At 38.0% G+C, this 26,691-nt stretch overlaps 1 protein-coding gene and 1 pseudogene across 1 annotated transcript; one reads left to right on the top strand and one right to left on the bottom strand.

Moving 5' to 3' along the window:
• Window positions 1–815: 815 nt before the first annotated feature.
• On the bottom strand, window positions 816–26,664 carry Alkbh1 (alkB homolog 1, histone H2A dioxygenase). Its single transcript, XM_027931704.2, has 6 exons — window positions 26,469–26,664; window positions 22,629–22,737; window positions 16,437–16,599; window positions 6,177–6,267; window positions 2,638–2,831; window positions 816–1,867 (listed from the first exon to the last, which is right to left on the bottom strand). The coding sequence occupies exons 1-6, from the start codon at window positions 26,649–26,651 to the stop codon at window positions 1,438–1,440; spliced, it is 1,170 nt and encodes a 389-aa protein (XP_027787505.1). The 5' UTR covers window positions 26,652–26,664; the 3' UTR covers window positions 816–1,437.
• Window positions 24,678–25,101, top strand: LOC114089590 (DNA-directed RNA polymerase II subunit RPB11-a pseudogene; annotated as a pseudogene).
• Window positions 26,665–26,691: the final 27 nt, after the last annotated feature.

Below are 26,691 nucleotides of genomic sequence, written 5' to 3'. Positions count from 1 at the left end.
ATGGCAGTATGTTGGTTTCAGGTGGGTCATATTTAAAGTACCTTGTGGGGCCAGCTGTGATGGTGTACTCCTGTAATCCTCATTATTTGCGTGACTGAGACAGGAGGATCACAGGTTCAAGGCCAACCTTGGCAACTTATTGAGGCCCTAAGCAATTTAGCAGGACACTGTCTTAAAAAAAAAAAAAAAAAAAAAAAGCCTGTCAGTATAGCTCAGTGGTAGAGGTAGAGTGCCCCTGGGTTCAATCTCTAGTACCACCCCCTACTAAATAACCACAACAAAAGAGAAATGCAAATTCCACATGACACATCAAAAACACTAGGCATCAAAGTGGCTTCTGGCCCACTGCCACACAAACGTACTGAATTAGGATATCTCTAGAGCCCAAGTAGTAATAAGACAACAATGTTACATCATGTTTCTAGAAAAGAGCATTGAATTCCCTGTTCAATACCAAAATTCCCCCTAGGAAGATGGCAGTAAATATTTTCTCCATTTTATGAGTGAGAAAATAGAGGTCCAGAGAAATGCAAAGTACTTGGTGCAGGTACAGTGTGCCGAGCTGGTGGGGGTACAAAGATGAAGACTTGATGCTTCATGCATTTTCTTAGCAGGTTATGGGCTACCATCAGACATGAGAGCAGTGACTGGACTATCAAGTGTCTCTCCTGTGAGACAGCCACAGAGAATACTTAGGGCAGAGCAGGGTGGTGTAGGGCAGAAACAGCCAGAGGGCTTCACAGCCGAACAATACAGCAAATAAAAAGGAAAAACCCAATCCCAGATAGACTAACCCTCAAAGACAGATACAGATCTTTAATTTAAAACCAAGTAAGTTTATTCATGGAGTAAACAGTAACAGAATACCTTCGGGACATTTTTAGTTCAATAATTAAAACTGCATTAAAAAGCCAACGGGAGAGTTTGGAAACCTAAAGGATGTGGAGAAACTACTGTTCCCCTTTTGTTTGGTTTACATATATTTGTCTTCTAGGCAAAATTGATGGCTACGATTAATTTCTTATCCAGGGGACAATCCAGTTCTATGGTCATCCGTATATGCAATTCCTCTGTGAGAGCCAGTGAAGATGGCAGAAGAGATCAAAGACTTCAGTGATGACTGGGGCAGTGGTACTATATTTTCCAGTAGTAAAATCTGAGGTATTTAGATTCCACAGATCTGTAAACTTACTTCCACCTCCCTCAAGGTAACGGCAGAGGCTGAGAATGCTGTGTGGACCATCATACCTCTTTCGTATCCACACACATCACTGCTGACATCTCACTAGGATTAGACTGTGCCTGAGCAAAGTGAAGGCAGTTTACTCTTCAAGATGGCTTTCAAGGCAACAGTGTGATTATGATGAGTCCTTCCCTGTCTGTTTTTGTTTGTCCTGGTGCTAGAGTCCGTGGCAAAATAAGAGCTGTCTCCATGTCTCAGCTGTTAGGGTGCAACCTGGCCCGTTTTACTTGGCTATTTTGGTCATCCAGATGGCAGGAACCTTCTATGGTGATGTCTCTTTTTTTCTCCTCCACGGGTTCCAAAGGGAAGTCCTGGTCTGTGGCTAATACCTGTCGGACAGTCATGTTAACACGAGCAGTTTTCAAGTAGCTGGCACATACCTGCCAGTCCTCCACAGAACAGGGCTCTACCAGTGAATCTCTGGGGAGGACACCTGGGAGAGGTGTCTCCAGGCAGTGAGGTAGGCCTTCTCCCTCAGGATGTGGAAGAACTCGAGGGACTGCATGGTTCAACAGGCGGCTGAAACCTGACATCACCATAATGTCACCACTGTGCATAAACATGGCTGTGGGGGCCTCATCTCTTTTGAGGCCACCTAGAAGAAAGATGGCAGACTGTCCAAAGCTACAAAAAAATAAGTAAAAATAGGAAGTTATTTCTGTTATTAACTATAATTGTCAAAGTTATTGCCAACTTCATCATTTTGCGATTCAGTTTAATATCTTCCTCTTTTGGAAATAAAATTTGATGAAGTAAATAAGCAAGTGAAGAACTGAGTTTTAACATTATCCATATAAAGTTTTATTGATGTATCTTTTAAGACTTCAGTCTTTCAAAACTGCATTCTTTACTCTGTGTATCATTCCTTCATTATAAAGATAAGGCATTAATAAAAGGCACTTTCTTTTTTTTTTTAATTAGTTGCTCGTGACAATACAATGATCTTGACATATCATACATTTGATTCAAATGGGGTATGAATTCTCATTATAAAAGGCACTTTCTTTGTTGAGATACTGGCATTGTACTCAGGACCAATGTTATGTTTAGGGAGACCAGAGTAAACACTCAGGCTTTTGGATTTTGCTCTACTATTCTAAAAAAGCTGCTCACTTCGCTTTATGATCTTCTACCTGTTTCTTCCACAGAACCCAGAGGATATCTTTCATTATAAAAGGCATACTCCATGCAACTTAAAGAGAAAAAAGTAACTGTTATGTGGGCATTGCTCATAGAAGACTAATTTTACTTTATGATACATTGTTAAGATGCCCAGAAATGAAAGATTTTAGAATCCAGCCATTCAAAGAAAGTTTAATGTCTTTTTTAGCTTAATTCTTTAAAGAAAAGAATGAAATGATAAAAGTAACTAAAAATTTTTGGAACCAGCTTACCTAAACGACAACAGGGGTTTGGAGTGATCTAGTTCAGATCTGTCTACATGGATTCCTAATGTGGAATCTAAGCGGTAGTAATTCAGGATACCGGCTTCAGCTTGGAAACCCTGAAATCCACAGGCAGCGGCTACTTGCTCTGAGAGGAAAGCCAGGTCAGAAGGGAAAGGTGTGTAATGATCTGCTGAGTATTTCTTTGGTAAAAGTAGAGAAAATAAGAAAAATAAACAATGATCTTAGGAATAGTAAACTGTGGCATAAGATTAATTACTACTTTAAAATCCTCTAATTTCCAAAGTAGTATTAGCCAGCATTATCTACCTGTCCAGAGGGATCCAATAATCAAATAATAAATCACTCAAAAAACTGAGCACCTATTATACAGCAGACAGCATGCTATGCAGTTGCAAAGGACACAGACTCACAGTGCATGGAGTCTACACATGAAGTGATTATCACACCACTCTCCAGTATACTTTAATGTTAAGCAGGACAGTTCTTTTAGGATAAAAAGTCAACTCAAAATGTCACTGTCAAGGGCTGGGGTTGTGGCTCAGCGGTAGAGCGCTCCTCTAGCACATAGGAGGCCCTGGGTTCAATCCTCAGCACCACATAAAAATAAATAAATAAAATAGAGGTATTGTGTCCAACTACAACTAAAATATAAATTTAAAAAAAAAGTGTCACTGTCAAGAGATGCCTAAGTAAACATGATGATTAAATGTAATACAGTAACCTGGATGAGATTCTAGAACAGAAAAAGGATATTTGTTAAAAATTAAGGAAATCTAAATTAAATTATAATTTAATTACAATTTACACTATTGGTTAATTAATTTAGTTCTAGTTTTTTGTTTTCTCTTTCTTTTGTGGTGACTGGAATCAAATTCAGAACCTTGCACATGCTAGGGAAGTGTTCTACCACTGAGCTACATTCCCAGCCCCAAGTTCATTAATTGAGACAAAAGTACCACACTAATGAAAGACATTAACAGATGGTGGAACTGGATATGGCACCTTGCTGTATTATCTTCTTAACTTTTCTGTACATCTAAAACTATCCTAAAAATTAAAAAAAAAAATTTTTAAAGGCAACTTAAATATTATAAGCTACCTTGCAACAAGGCTTTGTGCCAATTTCAGTGGTCAATCTGATGAGATGACACGCTCAAAACATCTGACTCATATCATGGCCAAGGTAGAACCTTAAAATGGAACAAGTACTTTCTCAGCATTTATCTCTCTAAATTGCTTCTGTTTTTAGCACCTAAGGATTACAAATACCTTCTGTCTCTTGCACACATAAAAATGAACACCACCACAAAAAACAAAGGGCAGAAAGCCTTTCTAAAAGATCTTCCTGCATACAATTCATAAAAACAACAAGGCTGTGGTTTCATTAGGTTTCCTGTGTGACGAGGTTGAGGGCTCTCTGGGCTGTGCAAGCCTGCAGCAGCCCAACACAGCCTTTCCCTTCTGGATGCTCCTCTATTCCCACACCTCTTCCATTGCCAAATCAACCTCAAAAGTGATCAGAAAATCCACTTTTGTCTCACAAATCCACTAGTTTCCTGATATATTCTAGCTGGAGCAACAGTCCTGGCTCTGGATAGAAGGGATTTACTTTGGCCAGAAGTGCACTTTAACTTCAGGTACAAGTAAAACTTCTGTGAAATCTTAGATGGATGGCCTACCTCTTTGGTTAGAACTTCTGTTTTTAATTTTCTCTTCTTCTATTGAACTGCAAATAAGAAAAGCTCCTATTTAATTCTTAAAACTAAAGGTATAGTTACAGAACATTAAAGTTTCCTTGTATCAATTTAAGTTTTATTCCTTTAGAAGATCAACTAGTTAGGCCTCCTGTTGTAGCTCTAGATAGCCTCTGCTATGTTGAAATAATTACCTTTCGGGCTTTCCAACCTGTCCAAACTGTCTATGGATTACACACTTTCTCTCTTTTTTTGTCAATCATACTTTTAACTCACTCTCTTTTTGACTAAAAATACTATATTTTGTCAAGTCCCACCCCCCAAACTTTCACTTTTTTTTTAACTTTTGATTTCTCATTCAGAGTTGTTGATAATTTTTCACTTTCCATTATTCTTAGTAAACAAGGTTAAACTTGAGGTCCTTGGGAATAACAATATATCTAAAATATTTAAAACAAGAGCTGCCAGGTGCAGTGGTAAATGGCTGTAATCCCAGCAATTTGGGAGGCTGAGAGTAGGATTGTAAGTTTAAGGCCAGTCTGGACAGTTTAGCAAGGCCCTGTTTAAAAAAACAAAAAATGCTCATTCCTTTTGTGTTAATATATCTAACTGTCTAGATAGTCAGGCACTATGGTAATCACTTTACAGGTATTACTCACAAACAGGATTCAAACACCAACTGTCTAACACAAAGACCATCATACAGCCATTTTCCTGAATACAAACATCTAGTTTCATACTGAATCTGTGTCACTGAAAGAAAAAATTATATTACACATACTTTTAAAAGTACCATTACATGAACCAGTTAATAAACTTATTAATAAGCTGGGTTAACTAAAACAACAGAGGTTTTAGAAAGTAACTGGTTAGGCAGAGAATATGGTCTCAATATGTTTTACTCTGCCTCCACTTTTTTTTTTTTTTTTTTTTTGCAGTGTGGGGGATGGAATACAGGGCTTCATGCATGCTAGGCAAATGCTCTACCACTGATCTCTACCCCAGTCCTCATTTTAATCTTAGAATTCTTTTACTTGGTGGTAAACATTGAGACATGAGACACTGTGTTACTAGTGAGAAATGATATGTCTTCTGAAGCACAGAGGACAGAAAAGAAATTGAAGCTCAATAAAACATGGAACTTTCTTAACTATAGGAAATTCTTTCCCACCTTTCTCCTGGCCAGACATTTATCTGGCATCTCCTGGCAAGCAAAGGTATCTTGGAAGTTCTTTTGATTGATGGAAGAAAACACTGTTAGATATAGAGAACTTTTCTGGTAAACTCCAGGCACATATCATGTAGGAAATAAATGCTCAACAAACTTCAAACAATAATGAATATAAAGATAACTGAGAACTGCTTTTGGAAACAGTAAAAGAAATCTATATCCTGAAGCAGACTTTGAGATAGGACTGATGACTTTTGATGCAATAATATGACCTGAGGGCTTATGCAGACAAAATTTTCTCTTGATAAATTATTCATTTCTTCTGAGATAACTGAAGGGAGATTTTTAAGGAAGGCATAAATAAGAGACCCTACCAAAATAACCTTATGGATAACTTATGCTCTAGATAGTCCCTAGGTGATACTTTAAGCTTGACTAGGAAGAAATCCAACTATTCAGGCTCAAGAAGCACATAAATGGGGGCTGGGGTTGTGGCTCAGCGGCAGAGTGCTTGCCTAGCACATGCGAGGCCTTGGGTTTGATCCTCAGCACCATATAAAAAATAAATAAGTAAATAAAGGTATTGTGTCAACCACAACTGAAAAATATTAAAAAGAAAAAAAGAAGCACATAATTGGAGAATGAAAAAGTTTGAATACCTTACTGTCCCAGTTATAATGGTAGCCTAGGGTTACCCAGCGCAATTTCTCTAGTAGACTTCGGGGTCTCCGTTTATTCACTTCTTTATACCTGCAAAAATTGGCAACAATAGAGAATTTGTTTATCTCAAATATCAGCAACAGCCCTCTGTATGAACCCTGGAGTCTAAATTTATTATTCCATGGTTTAAGCTGTTAAACAAGGTTGGTGAGGAAAATGAAAACATATAAATGAGTTGACCAAGAATACAATAACAGTAAAAAACATATTAGCCTTTCCAATTTCTAGTCTTTAAGTTCTAAATCCTCTGCTGAATGGCATCAACTTTAAACAACAAATTTTTTAGCATGTCAGTAATGATAAAGCAAGAAAACAAAACAAAATGATAACAGGAATGTCTTTACTTGTTAATGATACTGAAAGCACTAACAATGTACAATTAAAAAAAAAAACTGGTTTAACATGACTTACTTAACCCTGTACAATATAGCTTAGATAATTGAGGCTCAATTAACAATTAAGGCACCACTGAAACTGATTTGGTTTCTGCTAATCCATTGTCCAAACCAAAGGAGGTGTCAGTAAAATAGGGGTACCCTTCCTGTAATTATGTTTTATCTGAAGAAATAAATCTATGATATTAACTACTCTTTTTCTAAAGAGGAAGCTTATTTGGTTTATCTCCAAAAATCTAAAATTCCAAGGTCGAATCATTTAAATAGTTAATTATAATTTTCATCTTTAATCAATCTTGGAAAAAAAAAAAAAGCTGGGTACCACAGATCACAAGTTTGAGGCCAGCCTCAGCAACTTAGTGAGGCCTTAGGCAACTCAGTGAAACCCTGTCTCAAAATGAGGAAAAAAAAAAAGGGTTAGGGATGTGGCTCAGTGGTTAAGCATCACAGGTCTCAATCCCTAGTACCAAAAAAGATGAGACTCCTTTAAGGGATTTACATTCTGACAGGAAATTAACATATAACATGGAAAGTTTAGGTAGAAATAAAGGGAAAGTTAAAGGCAACAGAAAGTCTAGCTAAACTGAATAGCACAGACTTCAAAGGGTATGAGAACTAAGAAAAAGCTAAGTGCAAAGCCAGCTGCCTAATTAGTTAAGGTTTTGAGATATGCTGGATAGTTGCATATAGTGACAAAGAATGGCCAGCATTTAAACAGGGAGAGACACAGTAGGCAACATGGGCACAAAAGTGCAAAAGTGAAGGATCCAGTGGAGGCCCACACAGTAAGTGGTGCTCACTTATCTTGATGTCCAGCAAGGAGTTCAGGGATTGATGCTATCTGTGCTCACAGAATTTACAGTCTAGTCTAGCTTAACTGTATCACTGTAAGAAAGACTTTGAAGTTTATCTTATAGAGGAAGACTAGTCCAAGGATGTAAAAGAAGTCAGAGCAGAGTCTTACTTTCAAAAGTATTAAGCCCAGTCCAAATAACAAAAAGAAAAGAATAACTTAAAAGCTTCCTGAATGCAAGAAAGTGATCTTTAATTTTTCCATTTTGAAGGTAATAATACATATATTTTGTGCAATATATTAGGATTGAGGTAGGTTCAAGATTCCACCCCTCATTTCATATCCTTTTCTGAGAACTTGATTTCAATTCTTACCTTTGTATTTTCTGGAAAGAAAGTAACCAACAATTGTTAACATATCATCTCTCATATGAGAGCAGAATTGGCCAGCACAATACATTTCTTGTCTTAGCACTACAGTACTACTTAGGAACCCATCTTGTTTCCAAGGGCCTCTTAGGTAACAAGGATTCCAAAAAATTCATTCTTGAATGTTGTGAACATTATGAGGGCAAACTTAACCCACATCCAGAACATTTTAAAGCATGAAACACTGAAGAATCACTGAAGGGCATAAGCTGTTCTCCCTTAAAACCTAACTTGTCTAAGAGGAAACCAAGAAGGATCAGCACCAATGGAGCTTCCATATCCAATCTGAACAATGTAGGAATATGGTGGCACCTTGACCTAATTTTAATTTTTTATCCAATTATCCAAAAGAATGTTTTCAAGAATGCACGACCCTAATTATTGGCTCTCATGGCAAACAGAAACATACTATGCTCCCTGACCTCACTATGTCCTCCAGGCACTAGGAGGAGGAAGATAAATGGGTGGGCTGGTTACCTTCTCCCCCAGGGAATGTGTTCATATGGCAGTTTTGTACAGTTTCTGTAATGGCTTAAGTGCCTTATGTAAGTGTTGGCATTTTCTTCAGCAATCATGTTCTAAAGCACTGCTTCCAACTGAATCCTAACTGGGAGGAAATGAACTCTTGGCCTGCTTGTCTACTTTTTGTACAGTGGGTAAACCAGAGCCATAACTAAGAACTGCATTTTCTTTACTTTCTTGCTTGAATGGAACATTAGTTGAATCATTGGGAAAGCAAAATTACTCAGGACAGAATAAAGTCTGAAGATTTATAATATGGGCTGGGAATTTAGCTCAGTTGGTAGAGTGCTTGCCTTGCATGCACAAGGCCCTGGTTCAATCACTGGCACCACACAAAGATTTATGATAAAAATCTTCAAAATCCTACTACGGGTATTTGTTTTTTCAACTTTATTATTTTTGTTGGAACAGGGGATTGAATCAGTGCCATGAGCTTCCTCGGCAAGTACTCCACCACTGAGTTACATCTCTAGACTTTTTTATTTTGAGAAAGAGTAGTACTGCTTAATAGTCTAGGCTGTCCTCAAACTTGAGATCCTCCTGCCTTATCCTCCTGAGTAGATGGGATTACTGTTGTGTGCCACCACACTGGGCTTTTTTCAATTATTTTTAAGGTTTGGGAATTGTCTTTCACAACTCTTGATTATTTTCCTCTAAGACCACAGCCTTCTTCTTTCCTTCCCTATTCTCTGTTTTTCATTGAACCTGATCTTCAATCTCCTATTCCTAGAGCCCCATTCATTCTTCAGTATTTGAGTCCTTCCAGTTTTTTCTCTCTTCTCAACTCGATATTGCCAATCATAACGAGTAGACCTCTAATGCTACTTTAACTGCTAACATCCTTTGCTATGTTGTAAATATTTTATTTCATTCAACCTTCCAGCTTCGGGTTGAAGCCTTCACCATGCATCTCAATGCCTCAGTTTTGTTCTTACTCCCTCTTTTAGGTTAATGAAGAACCAGAGGCCTAAATGATACAGTCCAATTTCAATTTTTCTCTCCTATACCTCTACACTTCTCTAAATTTCTATTCCATCCTTCCCTCCTGGTTTCAGAAGTCGTCCTATTTTCTTCCACCACGGCTAATTCTCTACCCATACTATATCCTTTCCCCCATACAAACTCTGGGGCCTTTCTCCATTAATAAATCTTTTTTCTCCTATTTTCAAGTCCTCCTCTGCACTTGTTTCTTCCTTTTCATTTACACTGTTTAACACTTCTGCATACATAAGACAAAAGAACAAAATTTTTTTTCCAACTCTACCTCTCATTCAAGGCACCCTGCCCATATCCCAACCTCTCTGCCCCATATGTGTTTTCCATTCACAATTAAACTCTAAAAAACTCTCAGAATTTGCCATTTTTAGTCTCCCCTCACTACAGTCTGTTTTTTGCTTACATTACTCTACCAAAATTAGTTTCTTAGCTTCAATAACATCACTTAACTGTCAAATCCTAGGCCTACTTGACATGGCTGGCCTGTCTCTTCTTTTTCAAAATATTTTCCTGTCTCCGCCTCTAACAGTGTTCTCTTCTATTTTCCTTCACATCCCTCTGGCTGCTCAGGGTCTCCTGCTCTACTTTCTATACCCAGCACTGATGCTGCCTGAGGCCAATGACCTTCTTTTTTCTCTCTTTTGGGGAATGAGAGAAAATCACACCTATGCCCACCTCTTCATGGTGATTTTTATGTATAACTCTCATCTCATCTCTGACTTTGCTCCCAAGTTCAGCTCCTTATTCCCAGGGCATGCTGTATATCCCCACTTGGATATAACACAGGCATTTCAAAACTAATATGCCCCAAACTACACTCGGGATAATCTGCTCATTCTTCTCTTCTGTCAATCCTCATTTCCACTAAAAGCCTCCATATTATCCTCACTGCCAATTGGAAATTTGTGGATAATGCTTTCTTCTTTTCTTTCATTTTTCATAATCTTTTGATAACCAACTCTACTGACAATGACTTTTCTTTATCATTTTTTCATGAACTATTAAATTCTTAATTTGCCTTTTACAGCCACTGTTTTCAGACTATTTTCCCTAGTGCCATAAGAATCAGATTGCTAGAGTGAAAAGTCTTGGTACTGATCTGGATAAATTCCTGCTTTTCACGAGACAAAGTCTACATACAATCCATTATTTTTTAAATTAGAAATATTTAATATAATATTTAAGTATTTTTTCTCTTTTTTACATTTCAAAAAATTTAGCAATTCATATTACACATATAGAGCACAATTTTTCAAGACACTGTGCACAAAGTATTTTCACACTATTCATGTCTTATACATGTACTTAGGGTAATGATGTCTAATTCATTTCACCATCATTCCTACCCCCTTGCCCCCTCCCTCCCCTTTGCCCTGTCTAAAATTCCTACATTCCTCCCATGCTCTCCCGCCAATTGCGATTATGAGTCAGCATCCTGGAATTGGCTTGCTTCACTTAGCATTATATTCTCCAACTTAATCCATTTACCTGCAAATGCCATGATTTTATTCTCTTTTAATGCTGAGTAATGTTCCATTGTGTATATATAGAGAAGTTTCCCTATCCATTCATCTACTGGGGGTATCTAGGGTGGTTCCATAATTGAGCTACTGTGAATTGTGCTGCTATAAACATTGATATGGTTGTGTACCTATAGTATGCTGATTTGAAGCCCTTTGGGTAATCTGAGGAGTGGGATAGTTGGGTCAAATGGTGGTTCAATTCCAAGTTTTTTAAGGAATCTCCATACTGCTTTCTAGACTGACTGCACCAATTTGCAGTTCCACCAGCAATGTATGAGTGTGCCCTTTCCCCCACACCCTAATCAACACTTATTGTTGTTTGACAACCCACTTATAATCTGGTTCTAACTAACCTTTCTAGTGCATTGCCAAGCATTTCCCACAAGTACTACCTTCCATGACTGTGCCTTAGACCACTCAATTTTCCTCTATTAAAATGCTATTTTTTCTCACTATATTATTGAACTACCAGATTTTCCTAAGTTGCTTTTTCATACATGTTTTATGTTCACTTCTACTAGGAAGTCTTTTTTCCCAGTCTCTGCCTACACTATGCCCCACAGCACCACGTAACTTCCTCAAAGTACATAACCTTCCATGTTGTAAATTCCTTTTCTAAATCCTTTCCTCAAAGATAGGGACTGAGTTTTATTCATCTTCGTGGCTGTTTTAGCACTGAATATTTTCTTTCTTTCTTTCTTTTTTTTCTAAAGAGAGAGAGAGAGAGAATTTTAATATTTATTTTTTAGTTTTTTTGGCAGACACAACATCTTTGTTTGTATGTGGTGCTGAGGATTGAACCCGGGCCGCACGCATGCCAGGCGAGCACGCTACCACTCGAGCCATATCCCCACCCTGAATATTTTCTAAGACACAAATGACTATTATTTAATAAATTAATGAAAACAAAAAGGAAAGCTACCATACAGCCCTCAAATTAATTCTTTTCAAATTTAGTGGTGTAGTTTCATTGGGCTAGGGGATATCATCATAATTGAAATATTTACTCCAGGTTCATTTACCAGCACTAGGGGTGGGGTGGGGTGGGGAAGAAATAATATTTACTGAACACCTTCTGATTTTTTATAAAGAACTATGCTAGGCCTTAAGATCACACAATTTTCAAGATGGTAGGCTATGGGAGGTGTACAATGAAAGAAGGAAGGATCAGATGACTTGATTCACTAAAACAAATATCACACTAGCATTAAAAACCAATGTCTTGGTCTTGGGATATAGCTCTGTGGTAGACTGCTTGCATGCCATTTGTGAAGCCTTGGGTTCAATTCCCAGCCTTGCAAAAACAAAAAACCCAACCAAAATCTTAAAGGTATAGAAAAGCACAAGGTTTAATTCTGCTTCCATATGGAGGATATCAGTGGAAAGAACCTTTTTCATGTAAAAAAACAGATACAAAGCACTTCATAAGCAAATGCAGAGAGGTGGGGGGGGGAAAAAAAAGCAAAGCTGCTTATTTACATTTTCCCCTTTTCCTATTCTTAATTTTGTGAATGGATCATAAATATAGAAAATTCAAAAGATATAAAACATATCAATTAATTTCAGAAATATTTGATAAGTTTTTTCTCTGGAGAATAATAAAGCCAATGTAAGAGGATTAAAAAGTGAGGGAAAGTAGGGAACTATTTTTGACTGAATGATAAGAAAAGGCCTTTCTTATATTAGAACATTTAAGGAAGGAAGCCACTGGATATTCAAGGGAAGAGGTTCCTAGGTAGAAGGAGAAGCTTGTTTAAAGAAGCTGAGCAGTACAGATGTGTTCACGGAATAACATGGAGGCCAGTGTGGCTACAGAAAAGGAACGGCAGGAAATAAGGTTAGAGAGGTGGCTGGAAGCCACACCATGTAGGGCTCATAGGCCATAAAAAAGATTTTGGATTAAAAAAAAAAAATGTGATGGCGTTATATAATGAAAAATTTGGCTGGCCTTTGTCCCTGGTTCTTGTGAGGGAGCTTCTAAACCCTTGAAATTTCCAGAATGACAGGACTGTCACTGCTAATCATGGTGGGCCCCTGGATCACACTTAGGGAACTGCAGAAAGAATCTAACTATGTGGCTAATGATTTAATCAATCATGCCTAAATAATGCAACTGCAATAAAACTTCTGAATGCTAAGGTTTAGGAGAGATTACTGGTTGGTGAAAAAACCAATGTGCTAGGAGGATGACATACATGAACTGAGCCTACAGGAAAGAGGACATGGAAGTTCCCAGACCTTGCTCCATGTGTCTCTCCAGTTGGCTGGTCCTGATCTGTAGATTTTATAATAAAACTGTAACCATAAGTACTGTGCTTCAATCCCCAGCACACACACACACACACACACACAAAAAAAAAAAAAAAAAAAAGAAAAGAAAAAAAATAAGTATAGTGCTTATTTGAGTTATAATTAATTTTTGGACCTGAGTGAATCATGGGACTCCCCTGAATCTGTAAGCATTGGTCTTAAGGGAGGATAGCTTGGAAACCTTCCAAACTTGTGGCTGGTGTCTGAAGTGAAGGTAGTAGCCTTGTTGGAGATGTGCCCTTAACTTACGATGTCTGTGCTAATTCGGGGTAATTTGCATGAGATTTAAACAGTCGCTAGGAAGCTGTAAGAAAAATGATGTGATTTCTATCCTCTAAGCAGAGGGTCAAGAGCAGACTTCAACGGATGGTTCAGGACTGCTATGGTATTCTGCAGGTAAGATGTAATGGTGGCTTAGATTAAAGTGGTTGGGAGAGAGATGGAGAGAAATACTTAAATGTATACTGACTCTTAAGGCTCACCATATTTGTGAGTGAGCTGAATTTACAGTTTTTTAATGATTGCATTCTACTACTGGGATATGCTATATTTGATTAATCTGGTCTTTTGCTTCTTGTACAAGGCTCAATATCGATACTACTCACTTTGAACAAAACAGAATTGAAATTCCCTAATTTTATGAAGTCTTGTTTTTGCTTCTGAGTTCAAGTATTTCTTCTTCATATCCTATTTAAAATGACTGCAGAATTCTAAAGTTCAAAGTGAAAGGATCCTGAGAAATGCTCTTGTTCCTGGTTCTCACTGTGGGAGGATATTACCAGGTAATCAGAACCTTCAAGAGAATTTTGGAGCAACAAATCTTCTCCATCTCTGACAGACTCTGGAAAAGTGGGGAGAACTTAGTGTATTGTTCATAGGACTTTGAACATGATTCAACCATTTTGAATGGCTTTTCCTGTCTAATACCTTTACTTCTCACACAAGAAAACTGAAACACACATCACAAAGTGATAGATTGGGAACTAGGTACCTGATCGATTTTCAGTGCTCCTAGTACAATGTCTGAGCACATCAATTTCTTTCAACCCTTGGCAACTTAAGATATGAACATCACATTTTTAAAATTCTTGCTAATTTATCAGACAAAAAACATCGTATTCCACCATTGTCTACAGGATGATTTATTATAGAGATTCACCTGAGCTATCTTAGAAGACAGTTGGGATTTCTGAAGTCATATTTCAGAAGGGAAAAAAGGAAATTACTTGAAAACATAGACTGATTTAATAACATTAAGTTCTCTCTTGCTAATTTCACTCAGTCATGATCTTATCTTACTTTGTCTCAGTTCTAAAGAAGGTATTAACAGCTGATGACAGGGTTTTCCTCATTGCTCCTGATAGTATTACAACCTACACACCAACAATCTTTAAAGAAAAATCACTACATTTTGGTTCTTCTTTCCCCACTCAACTTAAGAAAATCTTCTATTATCCTTGTTAGAATCAGCATGACAGTTTCTGAAAACTACCCTTAGGGCCACTTAAGACCAAAGAGGACACAAAGTTAGTACCATGGTCTTAACGGGAATCTTTCTAAGGATTTCTATTATCTTGTTTTAACCCCACACTAATTAATAATGAAAGGACTGTTAGGAGACAAAGGAAGGTTAAGAAGCGTGCTCAAGCAGGTGTGGTAGCATACAGCTACAATCCAACTAGGAGGCTGAGAAAAGAGGACTGTAAACTTGTGAACAGTGTTGGAACTTGGAATACTGTGTCTCAAAAGTAAGAATACTGTGATGCAGGTCAGTGATAGAATACCTGGATTCAATTCCCAGGGCTGTGAAGGTTTAAAAAAATAAAAAAAGAGAAAATAAACTTGCTCAAGTTTATACAGTTAAGTAGCAGAGCTGGAATTTGAACACAGAAAATGATTCCAGAACTGGTGCTCTCTATCACTAAACTCTATACGCTGTAATCTACCTTTCTCGATTCAGGTTTCACCCCTCTTACCCATGATTTCCAGGAAGCATTTTCCAAAACCTACCCCAATCTAGCCATGTAAGTAACTATTCACATTTTATTAACTCACCCTAGACCCACCAAATTACTTAATTACTTGTTTATATGTCTCTCTCCTTGATTAAACTGTGAGTTTCTGGAAGACAGGAACTGTTTCTTATCTGTCTTTGAACTCTTACTCTCAAACACTGTCTGGCACACAGCAGAAACTTAGGGTATCTGTTGCATAAACATATGAACACCCACCCCTTGTGTTCCAATCTCACAGACCAATTTACTTTGTCTTAAATATTACATTTCTGCTCAGGCTGCTTTCTCTACCTGGAATAACCTTTTTTTTTTTTTTCTTCTTCTTCTTGCAGTAGAGGGAACAAACCCAGGGCCTTATGTATAAGAGGCAAATGCTCTACCACTGAGCTGTATGTATCTTTTAGCCAGCCCTTTTACTTTTATGACTACCAAACCCTTAATCATTTTTGAAGATCAGTTCAAATGAACAGAAGAAAGAGGATTAATAGGCTCAATTAAAAATAAAAATCACTTGTTCTTCTTTGATACCTCTGCTCTGCCTAGAAGAATTAATTATTTCCTCCTCTGGCCTCCATTATAACAGTTTCTGAGTCTATTATAATCATTCCTATAGACAATGAATTCCTGCTACAGACTATTCACCTTTGAGTACAGGAAGAGTATCCTATTAAGTTTTGTGTATCCAATGTCTAGTATCATACCTGGTACACAAATGACTTCCAATAAATATTTGTGGAATGAATGAATGAATGATTACTGAAATAGAATGAAGGTACAAATACTAGTTCCTCTCCCATAAGGAACAACTGGCCTTTCATAAAACAGCTACCAGCATTGACTCCATCTAGGAAAGTAGGGATAAAGAGTTGTCAATGATATTTATCCTAACATACCACAACTGTTCAAAGGAACACATTTTAAGTAGGAAAAAAGGGTTGATGATGAATAAAAATGGATCATCTAATGATTAATATGGATGAACTCAGTATCTAAGCTATGGTAAGTAAATCTGTAAAATGATCTCAATTTAATATAAATGTCAAAGCATCTGTCCAAAAGTTGTCAGGGAAGGAAAACAACTGTGTTGTATTTGCATGGAAGCAAGGGAAGAAAAACAGGACAATCATTTTCACTATATTGTTATACAACAGTTTATACAAAGATCTGTTGTGATCTGAGCTGAGTATTAACACTTTATTCTGACTGATGAGACTTACCTCAGGAACTCTTTGCTCTGTTCCCACAGATCCTGGGTCTCTTCTTTAGTCATGTGTTTGTCCAGGTTACACACATTAGGTTTCTGGGAGTATAACTTTAGGCACTGCTTTACCCAGTGCCACTGGTACCCTGGGAGGAATGGGTTTGAGATAAAAATAAATCCTATACAAAAGACAGATAGGAAAAAAAAAGAAGGGAAAATTCTACATTAGTTATTCCGATCATTTCTTTTCGTTGACATCCTTATATCTACTATTCTGTCCTTTACCCCCATATCTTTTGGTTATGCTTCAAATTAATGAAAAATTAATTTTTGATAATTATCAAAGACCCACCTCTATACAAGTCTCTCTGGCTTTTTGGGTTATTCTTTTTTCTTTCTTTCTTTTTTTTTTTTTGAGAGAGAGAGAATGAGAATTTTAATATTTATTTTTTTAGTTTTCTGCGCACACAACATCTTTGTTTGTATGTGGTGCTGAGGATCGAACCCGGGCCGCACGCATGCTACCGCTTGAGCCACATCCCCAGCCCCTGGGTTATTCTTAAAGGAAACAAATATTTCCACAGTTAACTTTCCATTTTGTTATCCCAAAGCAAACTTTAGAACTGAAAGTCCACCCTCTAATTTTCACCAGGCATCACCATTTACAGAGTCATCTGAGACTTCTCAAACTCCCTATATCATTTACTGTTGGCACAAAGGAAGTTCTTATACTGAATTTAACTGAAATATGAATTTGAAAGTCTGCCTGTAATGAAGCAAGCACTGGTTATTAATTTATTTTGTCTCTCAGCTTCAAATCTATTCCTCTATATTTGGTTTGGCTTTATAATGTGGGGGCTGGGACCTACCAACTACATTTCCTCTTTGCCAGTTTGCTCCCTGCTAACCTGTGCCCATTGGGGACAGTAATGGATGACTGGAGGGCTGAAGTTGGTTCTAATATTGTTTTTCCAAATCACTAGAACCAGACTCACTATGTTCCTCCTTCAGAATTCTAAGTCATGGGGCTGGGGATTGTAGCTCAATAGTAAAGCATGGAAAAGATTCGTTTTCATTCATCAAATATTCAATACATACTATGTACAAGGTACTTTCTCAAGAATTAAAGATAAAGAAGGCTGGAGTCATGGCCCAGCACATGCCTAGCATGTACAAGTGCCTGGGTTTGATCCCCAGCAGCAGCAGCAGCAGCACCACCACCACCACCACACACACACACAAATAAATAAATAATCAAGAATTACAGATGAAAAATTTTGTGTGAAGAAAGGGAAGTACCTGGAGATAGGTTAGTAGAGATGGTAAGTTATACAAGCAATTCCTTTTAGGAGCCTGTCTATAAAAGGAAATCAAGGAGTAGGGGTCATGGATGAATAAAGAACTAAAAGGGAAGTTTATGGGTTTTATGGATTGGTAAGACCTAAATATACTTACAGACTGTGAAGAAAGAGCCATTATTGAGGAACTGGTTGAAAACAAAAGAGAGGAAAGGAACAGAGCAAGGTCTTGAAAGAGATACAAGAAGGGGAAGTAAGAGGGTGAGGGAACTGTCACTGAACTGAAGAAATTGTTTTCATCTTAGAGGAAACGAATGAGAATATTTGCTTATAAGTGTGAGGGCCACCAGAAGCTGAGAAGTTCATGCCTAAGACCAATCAGATAAATAGTAAGGCCATCTCAGCAAAATAAAGAATAGTTGGGGGAAAGTCATGAGGAACAAGAAGGAATCAATAAAATTAAACAAGGGGCTGGGGTTGTGGCTCAGCGGTAGAGCACTCTCCTCGCACCTGTGAGACCCTGGGTTTGATCCTCAGCACCACATAAGAATAAATAAGTGAAATAAAGGTATTGTTTTATACCTCAGCACCACATAGTGGTAACCTTAAGCTATGTCATTAATCTTCAATAACTTCATGAGAAACTCATTAATTCAATTTTACAGATGAGAGAACAGAGGTTCAGAAAGGTAACATGGCTTCACTGATTAATCCCTCTTTCAGGGCCAATAATACACATTTCGGAGATGACAGGAAACAAACCTAAGATCTTTACCTTATACATACTAGGCTGTAATCAACTGAGTCTTTGAACAATAAAATCAGTGGTCCACTATCAGAATTTTAGATTTTAAACCATATGAGGTTTGACAGAAAGGAACCTGCACTGATATAGTAGAAATATATAGAAAATAATCTAAAGATTCTTCTATTGTACTACATTTTATTAAAAAAAAACTTAAAATTTTGTGTTTAGATTCTTGCATATATGGAAAAAATTTGGACAGCTTAGTAATAATCATGATGGGTTGGTTACTGCAGTTGACTAATCATATCAATAATTTAATATTTATAATAATCAATAATTTAATATTATCAATAGCTTATACTAGGAACTAGCCTATGACCAAAGCTAGCAAATTGGCAGCACCAAGGAAATTTCATACAGTAGAGTTTACCTGCTAAGAAAAAATTGAAAGTTATTTTTTTTGGTGGATTTCATTATTTAGGCACACTGTAAATTAATGCAGCAAGGAGAAAAAAATCATTGCAAAAGGCTGGGCAATAAATATAGTTGATCAGTCATAGAAATTCATTTTAATGGTCACTTAGTTTGACCACTAATCTGATCTGCTGCAATACTGGAGACTGAATCCAGAAGCCTCTACCACGGAGCTACATCTTCAGCCCTTTTCATTTTTTATTTTGAGATAGGGTCTTGCTAAGTTGTCAAGGCTGGCCCCAAACTTATGATCCTCCTGCATTCTCTTGAGTTGCTGGGATTACAGGAGTATACCACCATTCCTGGCTAACCTGAGTCTTTCTATGTCCTCTAATGCATCTCCAAGACATAGAACCCAACTAAGGTTCCTAATTTTACATTTTATTTAGCAGAAATAGTCTCCATATAATTTGGGAGGGTGAAAGGATAATCAACATTTTAGGGGAAAAAAGGGATATAAAAATCAAAAAATAAAAAAAATCTACAGTCTATCATCTCTGATCATCATTTTTTCACAAAATAAAGATGGTAACATCTCCCAAAATATTAAAGGAAGAACACTTCAGATCTAATAATATCTTGAACAGTGACAGGAAATTGAATGCTTCTTTAGGCAATCCATTTCAGGCCATTTCAATGTTGTTCTCCTTTTACTGGGTTAAAAATCTGCTTCCCTTTACTCTGCATGCATTGATCTTCATTGATCCTAAGTCCCCCCTCCCTCCCTTATTGGAGAGTGAACCAAGAGTCCCTTTAGCATCACTAGCTCTTTTTTAGAATTTTTAATTTTGGTATAGGGTGTCACTAAGTTGTTGAGGCTGGCCTTGAAATTGTGATTCTCCTGCCATAGCCTCCTGAGTTGCTGGGGTTTAGGTGTGTACCACTGAACCTGGTTTGGTTTTGAGTTCTGAAACCTACAGCAATGCACAAATTGGTTTTTAATTCTTTCTGATAAATACCCACAAGTTTATAGTTAACATATAGCACTTATGATGTTCTAGGCACTGTCCTAAGCATGTCAATTTCCCTTCTACCCTCTCTACTTACTCCATTCTATCCTGTTTTGGATTATCTTGTACCGTTGCTGATGGGTGAGGTAAGCACTATTTTTGTGTCTTTTACACATGAAAAAACTGAGGCCAGGAGAGATTAAGAAAATTCCCCTAGGTCAGTTAGTATGTGATAGAGCCAGGAAAAGTCCAGGTAGCCTGGCTTAACCATCAATCTTTTTTTTTTTTTTTTTTTTTAAATATTTATTTTTTTAGTGGTAGCTGACACAATACCTTTGCTGTGTCATTTTTTTATGTGGTGCTGAGGATCAAACCCAGTGCCTCACACATGATAGGCGAGAGCTCTACCTCTGAGCCACAACCCCAGCCCAACCATCAATTTTTAATGCTTTTCATCCTTTCTTGTATTTGACCATTTTTCAAATGTTTTATACTGAAACATTCCCCCTTCAAGTCCTCTCTTCCCTAGACTAAGGTCCTGGTTTCCAGACCTGTAAGAACAGGTTTGGTATACTCAGTCCTCAGGCTCCTCCCACCCCTGCAAAAAAAGACTCCAGTTGTCCTTTTATTGAAAGTATTCTGAAGGGTATAATCCAATCAAACACAAAAAAATTCTATAATTCCTTGACCTCGCATATTAAGTGAAATAGAGAAAAAACAAACAAAAACTACAAATAGCCTTTGAGATACAGTCCTAAACATTCCCAAATTAAGTGTAACATTGGTAAACTAGTCCCTGTACTGTTGAACTAAGCCTCCTGGTATCATTTCTCACCTTCTCTTTAGTACTTGCTTTATTTTTAAAAATTTGTTCTTTTTAGTTATATGTGACAGTAGAATGTATTTTGACTTATCATACATGGAGTATAACTTCTCATTCTTGTGGTTCTACATGATGTGGAGTTACACTGGTTGTGTATTCACATATGAACATAGGAAAGTTATGTCCAATTCATTCTACTGTCTTTCCCACTCCCATCCTCCCTTCCTTTCCCCATTCCTCCCTGTCCTAACTGGTGAACTTCCACTCCCCCCAGCTCCACTATTATGAATCAGCATCTGCATATCAGAGAGAATATTCGGCCTTTGGTTTTTTGGGATTGGCTTATTTTACTTAGCATGATAATCTCCAGTTCCGTCATTACTGGCAAATGCCATAATTCCACTCTTCTTTATGGTTGAGTAATATTCCATTGTGTATATGTACCACAGTTTCTTTAACCGTTTATCTATTAAAGAGAACCAACCTACCGTGGGTTCCATAGCTTAGTTACTATGAATTGAGCTGCTATAAACACTGATGTGGCTGGGTCACTATAGTATGCTGATTTTAAGTCTTTTGGGTAAATGCCAAGGAGTGGGATACTCAGGTTCCTTTAAAGTAAGTGGGATTCAGAAGTGGACATATTCTTTCTTACTAAGAGCAAGGCGCTCTGGACATTATACTTCTATTTAATGCAGCTTACAATGGCAGGGAAGATGGAAGACATTCTTCACATAATGAAGCACTAACCCAAATAATGTGGCTTAAGTAGGAAAACCTAGAAAACTTCAAAAAAGCAGGTATATCAGTTTGGGGTAATAAAAGAAGGCTTAGTGTGACAGAAAATCATGGCACTAGAGTTGAAAGATCAAGAGCAGCCTCCAAGGAATAAGTGCATATAACTTTATGTACTTATTCCAGATTACCCAAACTCACAGAGAATGATGCTTTCATATTTGAATGTCATCACTCAACTGTTTCCATCATGAATTCATATAGAATTTACAGCACGAGGTCTTTTATAGGAAGAAGTATAGCTGTTACACTTTCCCATCATAACAACTAATATTTTAGTAGTCATAATGTAGTAAGAGCTCTAACCAAGTTCCAGCTCTCAGTACAATGAAAATAAATATTTCTTTTTGAAGATTCTATCATTTTTTATCTAAATTGGAAATCATAAATATAACATAAACTTTATGTCTTTTAGAAAAAAACAGAGCTAGGTATGGTAATGCATGCCCTTAGTCTGAGTGACTCAGGGGGCTGAGGTGGGGGGACTGAGCTCACAAGTTTGAGACTAGCCTGGGCAACACTGAGACCCCTCTCAACAAAAAACAAACAAACAATCCAAATCCAGGATGGCAGATATAAGATTATTTGGCCCAAACAAGGCATTTCTATATCTTCTAAATGGTTTATAGTAATTAATTTACAACAGCTCCATGAGTCAAAAGGTTAATATTACTCTTATTTTCTCTAAATTACTCAACTTCACTAAATTAAAAATTCTAAAGTAGTCCATTAGACCTTTTGATCATTACTTGTAATTCTCTTTTAAATAGCCTTGATAGCAACAAGTCTTAAGTTGTTATGCCATCAGAGAATGTGACTGGAATGACATTATGAATTATTCTACTATTTAAAGCAATTATTTTGGCAGAAGTTTAGAATTGTAACAGAGAGCCCAGAGTCAATGTCTTTATTTTTTATTTGTTGTTGGCCACTTTCTGCCATATAAGGCAGGTGCTGCTTACTCTTCTATCTTTTGGGAATGCTAAATAAATGGGTACCTTAGATAGGATAATTTAGGATGTGTTCAGGAGTAGAATGCCTCTGTTTTCTCCTTTTTCTACTTACATGCTCATAACTCCTATGAAATTAGAGAAATCCCTTTGAGGTCAGGTGCACTCACCGGGATAGCCTTCAAGTCCATAGGCTCGCCACTTGCTGACTGGCTGAAGTCCTGCTCTATGTGCATCGTGCTCACTCACTGAGGACACACTTAGTTGAGATCTGACGATCTGGCAGGAAGGAAACAGAAGCCAGAGGGCTAAAGCTACTTTGTAGGTCAACACCGGGAACCTCAAACTTCCAGAAATTTCTGGTATGGGGCAAAATTAAGAGTCTTACTTCTGGGATTCTAATCTTAGCTCCACCAGATACTTGGTTCTAGGACTTTAAGATGAATTACTTACTTCCTAAAGCCATAGTTTCCTCATCTATATGCTAACAAACATTAAAGATTTATATAAAATTAAGCTAAGTGGCAATTGAAAAATTAAAGTGGACTGGATTTGGCATTCAAGACTATCTTTTCCGATGAGACCATACTTTAGTTGCTCTTTTTTTTGTTACCAGAAATTGAACCCAGGGGCGCTCAACCACTGAAGCACATACCAGCCCTATTAATTTTTATTTTGAGACTGGGTCACAGTAAGTTGCTTAGCGCCTTGCTAAGTTGCTGAGGCTGGCTTTGAACTTGCAATTCCTTTTGCCTTAGCCTCCTAAGCCACTGGGAGTACAGGTGTGCACGACTGAACCTGACCTTTGGTTGCTTCTTAAAAGAACTTACAAAAAAAGTGTGTAGTGTACTGGAATATCCCAAATCACAATGGTATTTACTCTGGTTAGTTCTAATAATACTTCTTCTGAGGCACTTTCATATGATTGTTCTTTAAACAGAGCTATGAGAAAGAGCAGGGCAGGGAGGGAAGAGAATCAAAAAGGTATTCTCCATTTTAATAAAACACTGGGAACCCTATTTACAAAAAGTAGAACATTTTTTCTCTTCTAGATGAAATGATGATGCTAGAACTTTTGTTGTTGTTAATTACATAAAAATATTAGGAGTTAATGAAAGTTTCTTTGCACATAGAGCACCTTAAGAATGGCTCATTATACATAGTCATTCAGTCAAGGACATTAAAGAGAAGAATTTTTCTATGAATAATAAACTTAGGATCTGGCTTACCTTAGATGACATTAAAAGTCCTTTTTCAAAGGTAAGTAATCTTTGTCCTATCAACTTTTGAAGTATGGAGATTTCTAGACAAAATAACAAGTGACTGGTGTATAACCAGTTTTTAAAATAAAATGATTATCTGGAACTAAGAGTCCTGATCAGCTGAGTTTTCCAACCAATAAACACTGTCATGATTTCTTAAATAGGCCATACTTTGCACTGCACTGTAATTCAGCAATATCTTCAGAGTTAAAATTTGTGTACTTACTCAACCATATGCCAAACTGAATGAAACCAAACCACTGAGCTTTTAAAAATAATAATAATAATTTTTAGTTGTAGTTGGAAACAATACCTTTATTTCACTTATTTATTCTTATGTGGTGCTGAGGATTGAACCCAGGGTCCTGCAAGTGCAAAGTGAGCACTCCACCGCTGAGCCACAACCCCAGCCCCCCATCGAGCTTTTAAAATAAGTTTTTCTGAGGATTGGGTATATAGCTCAATTGTAGAGTGCTTGCCTAGCACACACGAGGCCCTGGATTCAATTCCCAGTATTGCATGCTTCCCCCACCAAAAAAGTTTTTCCTGCTTTCTCTCTTGCCAGACTGTTAGCCATCATTTTCTCAACTGATCTTACCAGTTTTATGATAGCAATTTCTTAATATGCATTTTAAATCTGCTTTAGTCCAAGGAACTAAACATCTAAGCTTTCATGTACTTAAAACACACTGTATTTTTTTTATTTTTTTGGTATTGGGGATTGAACTCAGGGGCACTTGACCACTGAGCCACATCCCCAGCCCTATTTTGTATTTTATTTAGAGACAGGGTCTCACTGAGTTGCTTAGCAGCTTGCTAAGTTGCTGAGGCTGGCTTTGAACTTGCAATCCTCCTGCCTCAGCCTCCTGAGCTGCTGGGATTATAGGCGTGCACCACTGTACCCAGCTCACACTGTATTTTTTTGAGTGCTATTTTGGGTATTGTGCTAGACACACAATGTCTGGGGTAATCAGTGGCTTATAGTCTAAAAAGTATTTATGCATTAAGATAAAATACAGAGCCACTTCAAGTCTGGGTCCAGCTGCGGTGGTAGGATGAATGCCCATCCTTTGAGTCATTCTTGCTCTTCAACATTAACAAGGACACTAACGTGCCCAATGCCTGTTTGTTCACCATCAACAAAGAAGACCACACACTAGGAAAAAAATCACAGTTGCTGAAGGATCCACAAGTGCTGTTTGCCAGTTATAAAGTCCCCTACCTCTTGGAGCACAAGATCATCATCCGTGTGCAGACCAGCTGGGCCTACAGCCTGCAGGAGGCCTTTACCAACACCATCACAGACCTCATCAGTGAGCTCTCCCTGCTGGAACAGTGGTTCAGGGTGGCCATTAAAGACTAGCAAGAAGGGATTGAATAGTGGGTCAGAAGGCGCTCGGCTCCATCTGTGAGTCTGTTCCTACCTCAACTGCACCCTTCTCTCCAGGCATCACAGAGGAGTGGCCAGGCCCAGCCATCACTCCTGACAGCTTTCCTTGTGACCCCCTTTCCTGACACTGAAGTGTCCTGTACATTGATTTTTTTTTAGCTTCCTAATAAAGTATGATAGGAAAGAACCCAGATGTAGCAGAGGTGACTTCACAGCAGGTAGATTTTCAGGCTTTGATGGAGGCAGATAACCTGTTACAGACACTTGGACCACATTTCAGAGTGGACTGGCCCAGAGGCCCTGACTTCTGTCTGGGGGGTGCTGGATGATACTGAGCAGAAGTGTGCTGAGAAAACCTGTGCACATCCATGAATCTGTTCTAGAAGCCTCAGCTGCTGGGCCTGCATAAATGCAAACAGTGCTCCAAGGTTTCATTTCATGTCCAAAATAGAGAATTTAATAAAACACTCATTGATATAAAAAAAAAAGATAAAATAAAGGAAAATGAAGCTGAATAGGGTTCTGAAGCTTTCTTCTTGTCAAGTTACATTACACTCCAGGTGCAGACATTCTGTTATTCAGACAACTCTATAACTGATTTTGCTAACAAATCAAGCTGCTGAGAAGTTAAGCTCAAAGTATGGGGTTATGATAGCATTAGTTTTATTGAGAACTGTTACTGCTTGTAAAGAATGCCTCTTCGGGACATTGTGGATAACACCAATGGCCCATTGAAAGATTATAGGTTCTCAAGGTTAAAGTGACTGTAAAGAAAACTCAACTGCAGCACAGCTGTATTTCCCCTGCAATACCTTCTCCACACTATTTCCTTTCTTAATCTTCAGTGGTAAAAATAAAAATAAGGAAGGGTTCCATACGCACTCTTCAGACATTTACTTTGAATTCTGGGGGGATTATTTTAGAATCCTTCCAACCACCTCTTTCTAAAAGGCCCAGAGAGAAGCCTGACTGTTTTTCGAGGAAAGGCTTAACTCGCAAGGGCTGATCCTCGTCAGATCTGGGATTAGTAGGTAGTAGGTTTTGTTTGAAGTCGCAGAGCGCTACCCTAACGTCTACAAAGACTTTTACGGGATTTTACATAAATTAAAGTAGAACTATAAGGGGACAGTTAAAGGAAGAAGTAAACACTAATTCTCAGAATTTTTTGAGACCGAGGCAGAGAAACAAAGCGTGACTAAATTCGCAGAATAACGTTTTGTCGCCAAGCGTGACTGCTGGTGGGCAGTTCAACTCCGAGCCCAAGGACAATCCGGTCTGCAGGCGAAAAGGGGCGAAGAAGCCCCTTCAAGAAGCAGCGCGAGGTGATGCGGAGACTCGAACCGCACTTCTCTCCGTACCTTATGGGCAAAAGGACCCGTGCCGCGGGCTGCGTGGGCCGCCGAGAAGTCGATGACCCCTCCCAGGTCTGTGGTCCCGGGTCGGCTTTGTCGGTAGAAGCGGAAAAGTTTTCGAAAAGCGTCCTCCCCAGGTTCTGTCACCAGCGATGCCACAGAACCCATGACCACCGCCATCTTCCCCATCTCGCTCCTTGACCGCTCCGACCCGGAAGCATATCCTCCT

Source organism: Marmota flaviventris, chromosome 2, assembly GCF_047511675.1.
Source record: "Marmota flaviventris isolate mMarFla1 chromosome 2, mMarFla1.hap1, whole genome shotgun sequence".
Lineage (NCBI taxonomy): Eukaryota > Metazoa > Chordata > Mammalia > Rodentia > Sciuridae > Marmota > Marmota flaviventris.
The sequence above is the reverse complement of the archived record's forward strand: the minus strand, read 5'-3'. Positions and strand labels throughout refer to the sequence as shown.